The 18774-nt window shown below is 35.2% G+C and overlaps 2 protein-coding genes across 2 annotated transcripts; both read left to right on the plus strand.

Moving 5' to 3' along the window:
• The first annotated feature begins 4316 nt into the window (after positions 1-4316).
• LOC126736101 (facilitated trehalose transporter Tret1-like) lies at positions 4317-15490 on the plus strand. The gene is made up of 2 exons (XM_050440316.1): positions 4317-4511; positions 14045-15490. The coding sequence occupies exons 1-2, from the start codon at positions 4442-4444 to the stop codon at positions 15370-15372; spliced, it is 1398 nt and encodes a 465-aa protein (XP_050296273.1). The 5' UTR covers positions 4317-4441; the 3' UTR covers positions 15373-15490.
• A 2091-nt stretch (positions 15491-17581) lies between these two features.
• Positions 17582-18178, plus strand: LOC126734383 (uncharacterized). Its single transcript, XM_050438028.1, has one exon. It carries the CDS (start codon positions 17582-17584, stop codon positions 18176-18178), a length of 597 nt encoding a protein of 198 aa, XP_050293985.1.
• The last annotated feature ends 596 nt before the right edge of the window (positions 18179-18774 follow it).

Here is an 18774-nt window from a genome sequence, read left to right on the forward strand (position 1 = left end):
TCTCGTTTGCATCACTTTCAATGTCTCCACTATCTTGGTCCGAAGTATCCGAGGGATGATACAACTCGTCGGACTCTTCATTATTATGTTGGAATGGGTCTTCTTCTGAGGAAGAGTCTTCATATGGGGATTGCACCTCTTCTCCGGATGACAAGTCTTCTAAATTGTCAGCAAGATCTTGAAGCTCTGCCCTAGTCAACTTCTTTCTTGACATACTGTAAAATACCATTGGGCATAAATCACCCTATCAGAAAACCCACTAGGACACATATATCCCATAGCCAAATATTACACCCAAAATGCAAAAACCATCAAAATACTTTGCTATTGTATATGCTAAACTTACCTAAACATTGTTTCAAAAACCACACAAAAACTATCAAATTTCTAAAAAAACTGTGTCAAAAACCAACAACGTGCTCGCTTTTCGGCGTTTACAATCAGAATGACCTCCAAAAAGCGTGTCGCTGTCTGTCGAAAAATTGTTAAAACCTTAAAATACCCGCTAATGACAATTTCCATTAAAAACGGGACAGATAGCGCCCCGCAGATGTTATGAAATGTATGTTGGCATTTATTTGTCCCATTGGGGCCGAAAGGGTTAAGGTTAAAGGAATAATATGTGATGCTCCTGCTCGTTCATTTATTTCAGGTCATAATTCTTACTTTAGCTGCCATAAGTCTATTCAGGAAAGAGATTATATTAATAATAGATAGACCTTCCTAGAAATAAATGAACAGAAAAGAACCGATGAGAGCTTTAGAGCACATCGTCAAGAAGATCATCATTTGGGTTACGTTCCATTTACAAAGAAATATATCTTACCTACAGTACAACCTAAATTTCTTAACAATAAAATTAAAACAAAAAAATGTTAAAAACATATCATCATAATATACATCTATGGAAGTACCAAATATCATAAATACACAATACTAAAATTGTTTCAAAGCCTCACTTTTAAGTATTGCTTTAATTAAGAAGTAGTAATGTTAAATAAATAAACATCGACACTGTTTGCTCTGTGCATGATTGGTTTTTTATCTCGGATTCAACAGGACTATCTCCACTTCATCTATCTTGGAGTATGTAAAAAAAATTGCGGCTTTGGTTAAAAGAGCTCAACAATATAGGGTTAAATAACTCTTAAATATAAAGTATTTATAACTATTTAATCATTACTAGGTCCTTAAATTCAAAGGAGTTTAAAAGGAAACCTAGGAGTTTAACGGAGGTAGATAGGTGAAAAGGAACTAAGAATAGAACTTTTTTATTATATATAGGACCTATGGCTTTAAAAGAAGATATGCCATATGATAAGTATATTCTTTTTTAATATATTTTTTATGCTCTTTTTATAGAAAAATTGTTTATTTTTTAAAAATTTTATGTCACTTCTATATACCCAGTTCATTAAGAATGAAACGATAAATTCTATATATGAAGAATTATTTATGAGAAAATGTTAAAAATGTCACAGTGTATTAATATTAAAAAAAGTAAGCCTGTTAAAAATGTCTCCGATAATTTTCTTGATAGATGTCAGTAAAATTACGATTCAGCTATCAAGTTGTTAACTGACGTTTGACATTGACGAATGTCAGTATGACCTGTCATTAGAGAATTGATGACAGGTGACAAGAAATTTCATAAAAAGTATTTAAAAAAAGTTAAATTCGAATAAACATTGCGGTCAATCGATTATTTTATTTGTTCATATACATGTTTATTATGTGGCGCTGTATTGTGTACATTGACGTTGTTCTTAAAACTTCATTATTCTTTTGAATAGAATTTGAACAAAACCCACTAGTGATATTACAATTCATAGAAAATATTGGGCGTAATAAATTTTTGTATATCTTGACAATTATATATTTTTTTATAAATATATACAGTGTGACCCATTTGTTTTCGGGTCACCCTGATAAAAAGTTTATTTTTGGTGCGATTTTGCTCGGTTTTTTTTTAAATGTTAGGTCCAGAAAAACTGCATCATTATAGTAAAAAAAAATTCTGCCATGCAAATTCCAAGGCCTACTAATGTCAGTTTTTAAGGGCCAATTTTTAAGAAAACATGCTAGGCATTTTTTTAGCAAAAAATTGTGCACATCACTGGATTCGGCATCCCCCAAAACGGCCTTATAAATTTCACCAAAAAATATTAAGTAATAACAATTTTATAACAAAAAATAAAAAGGGAAATTATGCATTTATTTACATTTAAAAATGTGTAGATAGCCATGAAAAAAACAAATTGAACAAAGATAATACAAGCAAATAACAATTCCAAACTAAATACAAATAAAAAGAAACAATAAACTAACAAAAATAAATACAAATAAAATAAAAGCAACAAACAATAAAATTAAAAATTAACCGCTACTAAATTTTTGAAATTTCTATTAATCCACCATTGTTTTCTGTGCATTTTACATTCCTTTTGCCTACATTTAAAATAACTTTACGGACTTGCTCTGGAGTAATTTCTGAACAAACCTGGATTATTCTGACTTGTAGATCTTCTAAATTTTGAGGTCTTGATTTGTACATTTTTTCTTTAAGTAAGCCCCAGAGAAAACAATCGACTGGCGTTGAGTCAGGGGATCTCGGTGGCCACTCAACGAAAGGACTGTTTCATCCTATCCAACAGTTTTCAAAATGTTGATTTAACCAGTCTCTTACTAAACGAGCATTATGGACAGGACAACCATCTAATTGAAACTTCAAATTAAGGTGATATCTTAAGGGTAAATCTTCTAATGCGTTCGAAAATTCATTCTCAAGAAAATTCAAAAATTCAATTGTATTCAAATTACCATTAAAGAAAAAAGGGCCAATAATTTTGTCGCTTAGTAACTTAGTATTCCACACCAAACGTTAATTTTTTGCGAATACTGTTTCCTTGCATTTATTATAAATTCTGGATTCTGCACAGACCAGTGGCGGTAATTTTGACTGGAGACTACCCCATTTGTGGTAAAAGTGGCTTCATCGCTAAAAAGGATTTCATCTAGAAAGTTTCTGTTGTTTAAATATTCTCCCTGAAGCCAATAGCAAAACTCTAATCTTCTTGCCTGGTCACCATCCTCTAAGGTGTGCAAAAATTTTGGCCTAAATGCTTTTATGTTATTTTTTGCAAACATCCGCTTATACTTTCTCTGGGGATGTTAAGGACCAAACTAGCCGTTCTGACACTACTTGAGAATTTTCATTTCTTCTGAGCCCACGCCGTCCATTATGTCTATTTTTAAGTAGATTTTTCGAAACAGATCCTGTTTCATTCAAAATTTTATTAACACGTTGCACAGTACTTAGACTTACTGGTCTATCAGGATGCCTAATATTAAATTCTCTGGCAGCTTCTCTCATCGAACGCGTGTTACCACCAACAAGACGAACAATTTAAATTTTTTTTCTTAAATTTAAATTTTCCATGATTACTATCTAAACACGTTCTATTACCACTTTTGACAGTTAGATGTTAAATCTGACAATTCAATATTTCAATAATTTTTAGAGACAATTTAGAAGTAAAGCGCATTTCTTTTTTTTATCATAAATATGTTATTATTTAATATTTTTTGGTGAAAGTTGTTATACGGCCGTTTTGGGGGATACCGAATCCAGTGGTGTGCACATTTTTTTACTAAAAAAATGCCTAGCATGGTTTCTAAAATTTGGCCCTTAAAAACTGACATTAGTAGGCCTTGAAATTTGCATGGCAGAATTTTTTTTGCTATGATGATGCAGTTTTTCTGGACCTAACATTTAAAAAAAACCCGAGCAAAATCGCATCAAAAATAAACTTTTTATCAGGGTGACTCGAAAACAAATAGGTCACACTGTATATATTTTGATGGCCGGTCTATTTTATTATGTGAGTTTGTATGAACTGTAGTTATTGTTTGTTTATACAATCAACCGCTATAACTTTCCGCCTAAGTAGGGTTACTGGCGGTTAGACCGATGACGTCATTTGACGTCTCTCGGTAAATACTAAATGCTTGTTTGAAGCGGTATTTACTTTTGGTTTTAACCACCCCTTGCTTGGACAGGCTATAACTGTTGTTTGATCGGTTATAGCCTGACGGTGACAAGATGCACACCTAAAAATGTCGAGGTAAAAGTTTTAAAACGTGCAATTTTTCCCATATTTTTTTTAAAAGTCAAAAACCTTAAAGGCAAACAGGAGATCTTAATCGTGTCACAAAAAAAAACAAAGAACTATTGTATAGGTGACAACATAAGTCGTGTTTCACAGCTAAAATATACAAAAGATTTTTTGAAAAAAAAATTGTTAATATTTGGTCTTTGCGAGATTAAATTGGGTTTAAATAATAGTGAAATCGTCGTCTATACATAAGTTATAAGTATATAACCGACTAGATATTCCTGATGCGAGTGTCTACTAAATATAAAATTATATAAAAAATAGCAATGAATGTGGCCAAAAAGTCCAGTGAAACTCGAAAAAGGGGTTATTTTATATACTTTGCTGCTTTTGCAAGTAAGTGTACTATTAAAAGTTTTTTTTCTAAAAATATTTTAAAAGTCTCTAGATTTAGAGAAATTTCTCGGGACTTTAATTTTATCATATTTAAATTATGAGGTTATATTTATCTCCCTCTTTTGTCATTATAGGGCGCATTTAACTATATTTCTTGCTTCATTTTATGAATTAGTCAAACTATGTTGCATTTAAATTCCTTATATTTATTAATAATAAGTATTTTTCAGTTACACCTCTTAACTAACTGAAAAATATTCGCTAAATTTTCCAAAAAACTTTTCTTTTTATTTAACATTTCATGATACCATATACAGTGGTGACTTTAACTGGAATAAATTCAGTTAAAACTAATCAAAATTTATCTCGCAAAATTCCTGAGACCCGTCGATTTTTGTTTATTTTTTTTCACATTTCAAGATAGTTTTTGTATTTTTTCACTTTCTACAGGGGGGGTCCTAATTAACCCCAACTTTTTTTTTTCAAATGGAAAGCCACTTTTTTTAAACTCTCATTGAAAAGAGTCCTTTTTCTAGATTAAATTGCCCTATTTACTTTTGTGATTATCTAAAGGAGAAATACGAAAAAAAAAACCATTAAAATTATTAAAAGTTGCGTTTAATGTATAAGATGCTTATAATGAGCACCATTTAATTGTTGGCAAAGCCCAAGACGATAATAAAATTCGTTTCTGACATTTTCTAACACTTTTGGAGATATTTGTCGGATTTCTTGCCTAATATGTCTTTGAGTTCGTCTAGGTTTTCTGGTATGCTCATATAAATTTGACTTTTCAAATGTCCCCACAGAAAAAAATCAAGTGGGGTGAGATCGGGAGAACGTGCTGGCCACTCGATTGCACCCCTTCTACCAATCCATCTGTTTGGAAAATTGTCATCTAAATACTGTACGGGCATAATTTGAGGGAGCACCATCTTGTTGCATCCAGATTCTTTCATCATACAAATCTGCATCGAACTGACTCGGATATAAGGCACGTAAGGCTGGAACTAGTTCATTTTCAAGAAATTCTAGATATCTTTCCCCAGTTAAAGTATCATTGAAGAATATGGGCCCTATAACTTGCCTGCTAATTATGCCAGCCCAAACATTAGTTTTCTAGGGATATTGTGTATTAGTTTCCCTTACCCAGTGTGGGTTCTCGTCAGACCAGTAGCGACAGTTCTGCTTATTAACATGGCCATTTAGAGTGAATATAGCCTCATCAGAAAAAAGGATCCACTCCGAAGATATGCGATTTTCGTCAATGGCGTTCATCATTAATTCACAGAACTGAACTCTGCAATCTGGATCGTCTTCCAATAACTCTTGGACGGGTTGCATTTTACAAGGTCGTTTGTTTGCACTTTTTAAAATTTTTAGCACAAATTTATGATGAATGAGTTTTCGCGAGCTACTCATCTGGCTGTAGTTACCGGATTTTCTTCCATCGCTAACAATACATTTAATTAGGTGTTTTCATTGATTTTAGAAGACCTTTGTCTTGAAACATCGCTCACGTGCCCAACTTCTCGAAATCTGCTTTCGATTTTACTAACCGTACCTTGGTTAGGTGGCAAATCTGGATATTTCTGCCTGAATAAGTGGACAACCTCTAGCTGAGTACGACCCATAACCAATCATCATTAAGATTTCAATCTTGTGGGATTCGGATGAATAAGGCATTTTTTTAATATAAGTTAACTTATTTAACAAGTGGTTGAAATTCACTTTAACAGTGACACTACAACAATGTCAGGAAATGTCTCGATAACAATAAAATAAACAAACACGCCAAAAATTGACCAACACAAAATATTTCGAGACTTTTAATAATTTAATGGTTTTTTTTTTTCGTATTTCTCCTTTAGATAATCACAAAAGTAAATAGGGCAATTTAATCAGGAAAAAGGGCTCTTTTCAATAAGAGTTTAAAAAAGTGGCTTTCCATTTTGAAAAAAAAAGTTTGGGTTAATTTGGAGCCCCCTGTAAAAGGTGAAAAAATACAAAAACTATCTTGAAATGTGAAAAAAAATAAACAAAAATCGACGGGTCTCAGGAATTTTGCGAGATAAATTTTGATTAGTTTTATAACTGAATTTATTCCAGTTAAAGTCACCACACTGTATATAAAATTAAAATCATAATATAAAATTCATTTTTCCCTAAACGCCTTTAAAAAATCCTTACTCCAGTTCTGGCATCCCTGCTCTTTTAATGTTTGCCCCAAACGAAAAATACTAAAACTTAGGAAAATTCTTCAAGTGTCTCATTTGGCAATCCTGCTTATCTAAGTTTAAAACTACAGTTACATATTTATATTTTTATATTTTGAGGTTATGTTTTACTCGCTATTTTGTTATTATAAGACTGATTTTATTAAAACCTAAAATTTGGAGTTATTACTTTTGTTAAAATTCAAACACATTGTTGCTTTTTGCTTAACCATGATATTATATAATTTAACAAGTTATATATATAGCCTGTTGTAGACGTCTTGTCCTGAATATCGTCACTCCAATTAGAACCTACAAAGACACATGAAATTTTGCTGGGGTGTTATCTAATTTTAAGTTTAAAACGTTACATACGTCAGTTCTCTTTTAAGAGCAATTACTTGATTTCAGTTGGCCTTATCCTGGTATCTAACAGACTTACCCAATGACAACGATCTGGCTTAAACCCTGAACAGTATACATAAAACTACCAATTATCTTCCTACAAAACATTTGAAATCTACTGTCCATATCTAAATTTTTAAAATTAATTTCAGCACACAAATTTATTGGATTTGCAGTCCTGCATACCAATTTGTTATAAAACAGGTTTAAAAATTTTTTGTTGATTCAATTCAGTACATCCACTCTTCAAATACTGATCATTACATCCCGAATCCTTCATATAAAACAACTTTCAAGATTATTAGTTTTAAATATGTTTCTTAACTGAGTCAGTCGTCAACATAAATTAATACAAACAATTTCTTATTTAATTTAAAAACAGTTTTACCAAGATTTAAATTGTTACCTGGCACAGTCATACTACGTATACCTCTTAATCTTACTATACAAGAAGGTACTTTCTACGTCTATTTGATACACTGGTCAGTAAAGTTTATTTGCTACCACTAACGAAATTCTAAAGGTTATCAGCTTGGCTACTAGAGCCTAAATACTCTTTATTACCTCCTCTTCAAATTCTTCTTCTTATGCGGATGTATTTTGCTTCCAGATCATCAAAGACAATATTTTTCAAAACAGCAGGAACAGAATTTTCTTTGCTAGATACATCATCAAATTCCTCACCACTGTCCTATAAACAAACAAATTTTTCATTTTGTTCATCTAAGTTGACATTTTTGAGGGCAGTTTTCGTCAGCTTTTTCTTCTAAATCTCTAGTCCTTCTTCTAGTCCAAATCTAGATTTAATTTTACCACTTGTCTTTGCACTCTCCTCTTTATCTTCTAGGATAATCACACTATCTCTACGTATTTCAATATTATTTATCTGGGAAGAAAATATGAAAATAAAAACTTCTGGTGTATCTACGTATGATCTTTCATAGATTATTGTCTTACTCTCCAAAATGTGTCTTAACTCACTATTTATAAAGCACAAGCATTATGTTCTGAGACCCTTCCCTTTAATCCTGAGTTTTATCATGCAATCATGCATAGATAAGATTCAATCTTGGTAACTACTTCTGGCTTGTGTGTTAGAAAATAGACCTAGTGGTACATAGAGAAGTGATATTTAAAAAAAAATACCTGGCTCTTCCCAGAGAGGTACTTTCATGGGCCCTTCAAGATCACCACGTTACATCACTAGCTCTCTTAGCCCTTGATTCACTTTGCTGAAAATGGTAACCTGTATTGCTTGCCGACTAAACATTCTATACAAAAAGGATGAATCTCTTCCTAATTTCCTCAAAATTTATATGGAACAGTTTGCTATGCCAAACGACCAATGCCTGCACCATATAGCACTGCCACATTTCGGTGTTCTAAAAATCATTTTATATAATTTATCTCTCTTTGCACCTATTACCTTGTAGCTCATTCTTTGTCCACTAACCTGCCCTTGTCTGAAATCATGTTAAGACTCTTGTCTAGGATAAAATAAGTTCCAGGTCAGGCACCAACAAGACGTTACGCAAGTCTGTCTTAATTCAATTTTCACCATTACATGCCTCTACCTCAACTTTACCAACACCTGCAACATTTAACGGTGTACCAACTCAAACAACATTATTTTTATAAGGTAAACTTCCTCGAATAACTTTATGTGACAGCACATGCTTTATAGCTTCACTATCTAGGCACCATTTCCTGCTTAACTTTACAATCAATGCTCCTACACCATTATGTGCAAGTAATCGAGATACTCCTACTAAGGCGTCTGTAATAACAGCTCTAGGCAACCTATCGTTACTTACCCTTATACCATACTTACTAAACCCACAATCTTTAATAATATGCTCTTCTTTTTTACAGCAATGATAGACGTCTTAAGTTCTACTCTTCTTTTTAAAGCAATCTTTCTTTAAATGCTCTGGTTGGCCACATTCAAAACATTTGTTCCAGTATTTATAGTGCTTCCTTGCCAACAAAGCATGGTCTAGACGTTACCCCCCTACGTCTGGACTCCTCTCTTCCGCTGTCAATAATATTGATAATAACTCCGGCAGATTTTGCTTCTTTTCAAGTATTGGCTCCCATTTTATTGAGACAAAATACTTTAGTCTTTCAGGTCTAAAGTTTCCTTCTTGCTTTAAACTGCCTTGGATTTCCTTAATATGTGAAGCCAACTCAGATATTCCTCGGCGATGCCACCACATTCCAGACTAAAAGACCTTTATCGTAATAAATGCTCACTCTCTTGGAATTTGTTTTAGAAAATTATGTTTAATTTATTTCTCATATCAGCAGATGTATTACAGGATAAAACATACATGCATAGGTGAGCAATTTCTCTTCTAGTCTAGTCGAAATAACTTCCTTGCGCCTGGCATATCTTATCACTTATTCTAATTTTTTTTTCAGTTTCATATTCTGCTGCTTTTCCAGTTGTACCAAAGATTATATCAAAGACACCTTTTGGATTTAGACTAATAACTGTTTGGAACTTCCAACCTGTCCAGTTGGCTCCATCTAACTTTGCCACAACAGAAACTTAATGGTCACCAATTTTGTCAATTTATTTAAAATAAAACTTGACTTGACTGCCACCGTCCCCGATTCCAATATTTTGAATTTTACTAAATAACTTTTGGCTAAAGGCGATGACCTTTAATTTTATACATAACTGTTTCACTATGTATGTCCTTCTTCGGCGAGCCTGGGGCCATAATCTGGTGGTACTTTAGGTCATAATTGTGGCCACAATAAAATACTGTGAATATGCTAAATAGGTACTTTTAATTAAGAAAAATGAATTTACAACTCACTCTATTAAAACATAAGTTTCTGAGAGAAAATAAACCCAACCAAGGACCTCGTTGTGCAATTCGAGGCAATGAGGACTGCGTACAGGCTATACGTCCTCGGTGAACTACGTGCTGGCGAGACCGGTCACGCAAAAATTTGGTCACGGGCCATACAGGAATGTCCTCTCCTTCTGATGGGCAGTGACTGCATGGCTCCAGTGACTGTGGACTGCGAGAGATTCGTGACGCACATTGCGGGCAGAGAGGGGTGGCAGCATTCCAACAGACCTGCATTGCTAAATAGGGGGACCATCTAGTACACAGATGGCTCCAGAATGAATAACAGAGCTGGATCAGGGATTTGTGGTGGGATCCCACATACCAGTAGGGCATACTCGCTGGGGGAGAACGCCAGTTTCTTCCAGGCCGAAGTATTCGCTGTATTAAAATGCGGACAGAAAATCCTAAGCTGCGGACACCGCAATATAGTCGTATCAATATGCTCGGACAGCAGAGCTGCCATTAAGGCTATCACGGCCGCAAAGGTAAGCTCCAAGCTTGTACTAGAATGCATAAAAGTCCTGAAAAAACTGGCTGCAGGGTCCAGCTCGTCTGGATACCTGGCCACGCAGGCTCCACGTAGGATCCGCGAATGTGCCGATGGGGCCGGAACCCACAGTTGGTATCGCCAAATGCGTTGCGGTCGCATCAATGAAGGGTCTGCTGGACAAGTGGACCCACTGAAGATTGAGTCCCCTGGTATGAGACAGGCCAAAGCGCACATAGGTGGGCCCTCTGCCTGTCTCACCAAAAATCTACTACGCCTAAAAAGACGCGAAATTCGGCTAGTGACAGGTCTTTTAACCGGTCACTGGCACTTAAGAAGCTATCTCCATACTATCGGTATTGCGGACAACCCGGAATGCCGATGGTGCTGTGAGGAGGATGAAACCGTTGACCATGTAGTCGGGGAGTGCCACTTTCAGTGTACCGAGTGACTTTAAGTCCTTCAGACCAAAGAGCCTTATCGGTTTCTCTAAGGCCGTTGGGCTCTGGTAAACCCCGGTGGGGCATGACGGGTCCATCAGGAGACCTATATGCATAACTGCCTTGGCAGCTCACTGTTTCGACAATTCAATTCAATAAACCAAACCATAAGTAAATCCCTACTCCTTGAAAAACGAGCAAAGACTTTTTTTTAAAGTAAGGTTATGTTTATTACGCATTTCTGTTGTTTTCTCATTATTTATATTTGGAGAAAATAATTTTTTCCCTGTTCTTTCATTATTGTTTATTCTTCACTTTCTTTACTCTTTAAGAATATTTCACTGTTTCAAATATTTCTAAATTTTGCGAAATTTTCTCCTAATGGCTTAGTTCAGGATTGCCAGATTTTTGGCTTCCTAGATTTTCGAAGAAAAAATCCATCCATTTTATGCTTCATAACATTTTATATTGTGTTATTATTCTACAATGCAATATAGAGCTACAATTATGTGGAAAACCCCTTTTTACCTCAAAAGCCTTTGAACAATCCCTAGGGAAATTTCTGGAGCTCTTGCAACCCTGCCCCCATAATTGATATATTTAAATTTTAAGGTTATGTGATTAGCGCTCAAAATACTGACTTATCATTTTGACAGCCATCGCTATCAGCAGAATTGCCAGTTGTCTGGGTCAGATGGTAGTCACAATCCGCCAAAGAAGGGTTCTGGTAGCTGAAGGCCTTTCTGAGCGCGTCTACTTCAGGTAACGAGACGCAGACGACGTTTGCTGATATCTATTGAAAATTGACCAATTGAGGAATCTGCCTCGGAAATTGGCGGTCGTGTCCAGCGGTTAGTGGACTTAAATATTTCAATGTAGATAAAGATTAGGGCATGGCGAGAAAATTATGTCCCTGTTTCCTCAATTGAATCATACACTTCTGAAAAAAAACCTTTCATCAAAAATAGTGGTTACTGGTGCTTCAAGGTTAATTAGATGTTTTTATTTCCACTTTTCTACCAAATGCTGTGTAACATGTGTGAATTAGTGACAACACCCCAATTGCATTTGTGGACGATTAACTTAATCTTGTTTGGTTGCAGCATGGACCAAATAAATTGTAATATAAGATTCCAACTTGCAATAATGGAAATAAAAGGCCCAACAAACGCACAAACAATCTCAGCTCGTGCTGGATCAAGGGCTTGTGGCAAGGGTGTATATGGTGAATTGCATACCCTCAAGGAAGTGGCGATATAGGTGTATACTACTGAACATCGCCAACAGCCCCCGGTAATATATACTGTAGTTTCGCTCTGTCTTCAATAACTTCCGAGAAAAGGAAGCTATGGGCTGTAGAGCTTCATCAACAATTTGCTGTAGTATACCGCCGATTGCAATATTAGAGGCGTGGACTGATACGCTAAGGGAAAACCAATTTTGCAGCGGTACCGGGAAGTTTTTAAAATGTAGTAAAGGCGCCGGTTGCCGCTGGAAATAAGATGAGGTCTTGCTTCTTCTCATTTTGATGGGCCAACAGCTCTGTTATAATATGAACTCGGTTGCTACTCATGGTATTCAACGTCGGTAGAAATTAACCGTACCCATGAAGCGACGAGTCACGGATGGCATTGATTTTGGTCGGCAAGGGTAGGGCACTAATTGTGAATATTGTCATAATTTTCGCAAGCGCGCCAGTACTACCTATTAAGCTTTCTGTACCAAGTGAAGTGGACAGGCTCATGGGAAATTCGATGAGCAAACGATGGTTGATTGTATTAGGTGGTTGAATTTGTCTCCCGTAGCTTAGCCACGCCCACATCCAGCTTATCACTTGTCGAGACACGAATATGATACTGCTCGGAATCGTTAGGCTCACAAGGCGCATATTGAGAATGTCTTCGGTGATACGATAGTGTGTAAGGAGGTCAGTACCCAATATAGCTATCGTAACTCTGCAACTAGGAAGATCCACTTTGTCAAGTGGCCAAGACCGAGGTTTAGCGAATGACCTTTGCCATGTGTTTGGATGCGCAAACCACTTACAGAACGTAAACCTATGGGGCTCAATTGTGATGCAGTACAGATTTTACATGGTAGTACACTCAGGTCAGCCCTAGTGTCGATAAGGAACTGCAGTTGCAGTGCTTCGTTGTGTTGAGGCGACGTGGTATATGGACGGCAGCAGGTGTCGCCAGTACTAGGCCTCCTGGGTTTTTTTTTGGAAAAGTGCATGGAGTTTTGCACATTTTTGCTTGGTAGAAATACTTAGAGGAATATATGTTGGACGAGGCTAAGGCACAGTCTTTTTTAATAGAGCGCTTACCTGTTCGCTCAGCTTCTTCACACTCGATTTTTGTTTAATGGACATCAATAATAAGTTTGCACCAAATACATACCTGCCGCCTTTTATCCTAGATTTTCGATCTCCCTTCAAAATCGATATGACACGCCAATCTTGAGCTATAGGTTTGTAAGCATTTCTGGAGTGCTAATGCAGGACGCTACTAAAACTGCTTACCGAGTAGGCAAATTTACAGTCATGGGCGGTTACGTGCGGTTGTCTTTTGTGCCCCTAGTCGCAGAAACCAGAATTCTGGTTCATTGCACCAATATTCTGGATCTATTATAGCTTCGAGGCAATTAGGTTTTGCTCGTTGATTTCGTGAGGCGCAGTCGCGGATATAGTGGTGCTGTCGTTTTGGTCAATGTTAGATATAGAAATGTTGTCGGCTATTTGTAATATTGAGTTAAAAAAATACTTTAATGTCTGTACGAGGGAGCGTAAACTTTGAGGTTATGGTAGCATTTTTCAGTCACACTTTTGTCGGGGTAACCATTGTGGTTGTTGCGTCGGGTAGTTAGAGTTTGAGTCGGTTTAGTTAAACACTTAAACAAAAATACAATATTTTTATTTTTATCGTTCAAAATCCTGACTGACTATTTTGACAGCCATCCGGGGTCAGTCGACTTGCCGGTTGTCGCGGGCGAATTAAAGCCGTCACAATCATTTGACATTTTGATTCTTAGGCATATGTTCTATAAAATGTATACCCACTATCATGTCTTATTTTTCACGTCTCAAATGCAATTTGATATAATCATATTTTCTCAATTTTAGCCTCTCTGACAGCCTACTCGACAGGAGCAGGAGCAGTCTGGACCTCACCAATCCTCCCAAAGTTCCAATCAGCTGATCCAGAAATCAACCCTATAGGCAGGCCGATCACCACCTCCGAATCAGCATGGATCGTATCAGCGAGCAGCTTGGGAATGACTTTTGGCCCAATACTTTCCATAATATTCTCCAAGAAGTTCCCTAAGAAAACCCTACTTATAATGGACATGGTGCCGATATTCTTTTCACATACCATATTTGCTTTTGCAAATGCCCCTTATATGTTCATTATCGGTAGGTTCTTGTCGGGACTTGGTACCGGAGCCATTTGGGCCATTCTGGGCTCTTACATAGCGGAAATATCCGAACAACGTTTCCGGGGGATTTTATGTAGTGTTCCCGGGGTGACTTCCTGCTTTGGAAGTCTTGTAGTATATGTTATTGGGCCTTACATGTCAATGACTTACTTCAGCTTGGTGAACGTGGTGCCGATAGTCTTGTTTTTTATCTGTTTTGGGTTCTTTGTCCCGAATAGTCCTTATGACTTGGTGATTCAAAAACAGCCCGGAAAGGCCGAAAAGAGCTTGAAAAAGTTTAGAAGTAACGAGAGCGTTTCTAAGGAGCTTTTGTTTGTTGAAGACTACATTAGTAATTCTTCTCAAGACACTGCTGGGGTAAGCTTTGGAAACATGTTGAAAGATCGGAGTTTGCGTAAAGGGTTATTTATTTGCATGACCCTGATGGCTTTGCAACAGTTCTCTGGGTTCTTAATAGTCTTTTCTTATGCTGAGCTTATTTTTACTCTTGCTGGGGATTTTATACCCTCAAGCATCTCAGCTATTATTGTAAGCATCACGGCCTTTATAGGCAATCTTTTGTCTATAAGTTTGATCGATAAAATGGGTCGGAAGCCCTTATTAGCCATTTCGACCATTTTACAATGTATTTGCTTATTTACTTTGGGCTTGTACTTCTTCCTTTTGGAGACCGGACGGGATGTTTCAAACATCGGATGGCTTCCGGTGGCCTCTGTGATGATGACAATGTTCGGTTTCAATTTGGCTTTGGGGATTGTCCCTTGGGTGATTACCGGGGAGGTTTTTCACTCCAGCGTTAAACCCTTTGCGACCACTGTGACCTCTTTGACAAATTTTTCTCTAGGGTTTGTTCTCACTTTGTGTTTTCCATATTTGATTCAGATTATAGGGTTGGCCTGGACTTTTTGGATATTTGCCGCGGGTACGGCGCTTACGACCGTTTTTACTATTTTTGTTTTACCAGAGACTAAAGGAAAGAATTTTAAGGAAATATTGGAGATTTTAAAGAAATAATTAGAAGTATAATAATTATTGGTGGTTATGAGTCTCTCGAATATTGGTTTTATTGGCCTACTTTATAATAAATTGCAGATAACACTAATTGTAATAGAATAAAGGAATTATTCCAATATTTTTGATGTTTTTTTATTTCAGTTGTCATGTTTAAAAAATTTAAAGTAAAAGTTATTAACTTTTACGATACGTTTGTAAAATTTGATTTTAAATTAATTTAATGATTAAAATTTCTAATGTTGTATGCCATTTTATTCATTAAAATACTTTCGTATAATAATTTCCAAAAAAAAAAAAATTTTTATATTAGCACTTTTTTCTGAAAATTAAAAATAGTTTGTGAAATTTCCTTCATATAATTTTAATAATTGAATTTATTAAAATATGGATTTTGTATGTGATTTCATTTAAATTTTTTTTCCCTAATTATGCTACGTTCGTAAACTTTTATTTTATTGCTGTATTTCCAATATTGTATACGATTTTATTTCTATTTTTCTTTTATATTATTCTTAAAATTAAATATTTAACGTGTTTACTTTTATGATATTAATTTTTGTAAATTTATTTAAACTTCTAACAATTAAAAATTTATTTTATTCACTTTTATGCTAAGTTTGTATAATTTTTAAATAATTTTTTTTAATGTCATTTTTCAAAATTTTGAATGCGATTTCATTCATTAAAATCCTTTTACTATATTATTTTTTAAAAAAATCATACTCATTAAAATTACACTTTTTCTTTTACACAAATATAAAAAAATCTCAGTCTAATGGCAAGTATTCGGAAAATCCGTTTTAGTGCCATTTCGTTACAAATTGTTGTAATCGAAGTTCTGAGGTTATAAGTAACTGTATTATTAGTTAATAGGAGAAATTAACAAATATACCTAGACTGCTAATGCAAATGGCCACCATGACCAAAAATAACTATTGCCTGGTCGTGTCCTTCTACAAAATTTGTCACTTTGAACATTTTCAGTGTTACTAACAAAAGATATATTACATAAAGGCCGATTTACTTGATGCCAGTAACTGGCGCCAGTTTTTACTGGCCAAGTATTGTACCTAAAGTTGTTTACACGATGTCAGTAAGTTCAAGTCAGTTGTGAATTTGTACTGTGTTGTTTTTAAAAATGAATTCGATAAAAATTGAACTTTTCAAAAAAAGAACAATGAGAACCGTGATTATGTTACTAAAAGATGAATTGAGTAATATGCTGGATGAAGAATTGAAAAAAAAGAAGCGACTATGGGTGAGAAAATGGATCAGTGAGAGATCAATAACAGGAGGTTCGGCTTTGCTGTTAAAACAGCTTAGATTAGAAGATCTCTCTGAGTACAGATTGGCGTTACGACTTACAGCCGAAAATTTTGACGAGTTACTTTCTCTCATAGAACACCCTATTCAGCGTCAAGACACCATAATGAGAGATGCACTACCCGCAAAAATAAAGTTAGAAATAACGTTGACATATTTAGCTAGAGGAATGTCTTACCGAAGCATAAGTCACTTTTATCGTGTTTCCAAATCTGCTATATCACAGTTAATACCAGAAGTGTGTCGGGCAATTTTTAGAGCATTAAAACAATTTATTAAGGTAAAGTATATTTAATATATTCGGAATAAATTACATTACATATTTCTCATCTCTTGGGGAAAAATCATCGTTGTAGTGAGAAGCCGAAGAAGAACTTGTAGTGCCTGTTGGACTGATTTCTGGTGGGGGACAGTATAATGCTGGCTGGTAGCTCGACTGCTGATATTGGACGCTGGTATACACTTGAGACGGCATGTTTGATTGCACCGGTTGCTGAATATTAAAATATGCGGAATTAGGTTTCTTGGCTTTTATATCAGCAAGTCTGCATTGAGTTAATATGCTCTGTATTTTTTCTTGAGCAATGATTCATGTTCTGTTTCTTCCATATTTTTATCTATATTTTTTAAATCTTCAATTAAGACATTTGTGAGAGTTTGCTGCGCTTAGATTTTAGGGATGCTGTAGTAAGTGGCCGTTTTTCTGCGCTTGATTCATTCTCCGCGGGTGATGTTACTGCCGGAGCAACCTGACACCTATTTTAGGGTTTTCTTCGACATTTTTTATGTTATCCTGCAAATAAAAGAACAAAATATATTAACAAAACTGTAATTTCAATAGGTTACAAAAAGAAAAAATATCTAATCATGTTATTTCATTTTTTAAATGCCAAATACAGAAGAGGAATGGAAAACCATTGAGGCGGGCTTTAATACAAAAAGGAATTTTCCAACGTGTTATGGCTCACTAAATGGAAAACATGTAGAAATCAGAGCTCCTTCTAATAGCGGAAGCGAATTTTTTAACTATAAAAAAACAAGCAGCATCATATTGTTAGCTATTGTTGATCACAACTACTGTTTTTCATACATAAACGTTGGCGCAAGTGGCAATGCATCTGATGGTGGTGTTTTCAAAAACTGTTCAATTCACGAGCAACTAGAAAATGGCCTATTACTTGAAGATGGAGTTATTGTTGGAGATACAGCATTTCCGCTTAAGACATATTTATTAAAGCCATATCCAGGCGTTAACCTCAGTGCAGAAGAAAAAATATTTAATTACAGGCTATCACGTGCCAGACGTATAGTCGAAAATGCTTTTGGGATTTTAGTCAGTAGGTTTCGTATTTTTGAAAAGGCAATACCGACTTACTTGAATACGGTAGATGCAATCATTTCTGCAACTTGTGCACTACATAACTGGCTGAGAAAAAAATCAAAATCCTATATCACTGCAACTTGTATAGATAGAGAAGATTAAGATGGAAATATTATACCAGGCTTATGGAGGCATGAAATAACTCCCTTAAAAAGTATCTCGAATCAAGGAAGTAATCATAATAAGCAAATATTGCTAGAGAAAAAAAGAGATAAATATAAGAATTTTTTTATGGACGACGGTAGTGTTCCGTGGCAATTTGGTTACGTATAGTATTATAAAAATAGTAAATAATGTTAAACTAAACTTATAAATATACATATTATTTTTCTTACCGTTGTTCTTCGTCTTACTGCCACATTTTTGATAAAGGAATTTAATTCCTCAAACCATACTTTCGATATATAGACATTTCCCCCAGCGACAGATCTAGTAGTTTTCTCGATTTTATCGACTTCTAAATAGTAAGTATTTCTTATACTTTTTATCTTATTTTTTATGTCCTCAGTCGTAATACCTTCGATACCAATTTCGGTCCGAATTTGTTGAAGAGCCGATGTTCGGTTTTGTTTGTTTTTATATTCCTGGCATCGAATATTCCATAGGCATTCATGCTCGCTATACAGTTGAACAAGCTTTAAAGTTTCATCTGCACTAAACTAACGGGCCATTTTTTCAAAAACACCCAGAAATAATTA

The sequence above is a fragment of the Anthonomus grandis genome, chromosome 1 (assembly GCF_022605725.1).
Source record: "Anthonomus grandis grandis chromosome 1, icAntGran1.3, whole genome shotgun sequence".
Taxonomy (NCBI): domain Eukaryota; kingdom Metazoa; phylum Arthropoda; class Insecta; order Coleoptera; family Curculionidae; genus Anthonomus; species Anthonomus grandis.

Bases quoted from the DNA above. Each gene is read 5' to 3' on its own strand.
- LOC126736101 (XM_050440316.1), top strand. From the start codon at position 4,442: ATGAATGTGGCCAAAAAGTCCAGTGAAACTCGAAAAAGGGGTTATTTT. The intron at 4,512-14,044 runs GTAAGTGTACTA...TCTCAATTTTAG, and splicing joins ATACTTTGCTGCTTTTGCAA to CCTCTCTGACAGCCTACTCG.
- LOC126734383 (XM_050438028.1), top strand. From the start codon at position 17,582: ATGCCAAATACAGAAGAGGAATGGAAAACCATTGAGGCGGGCTTTAAT.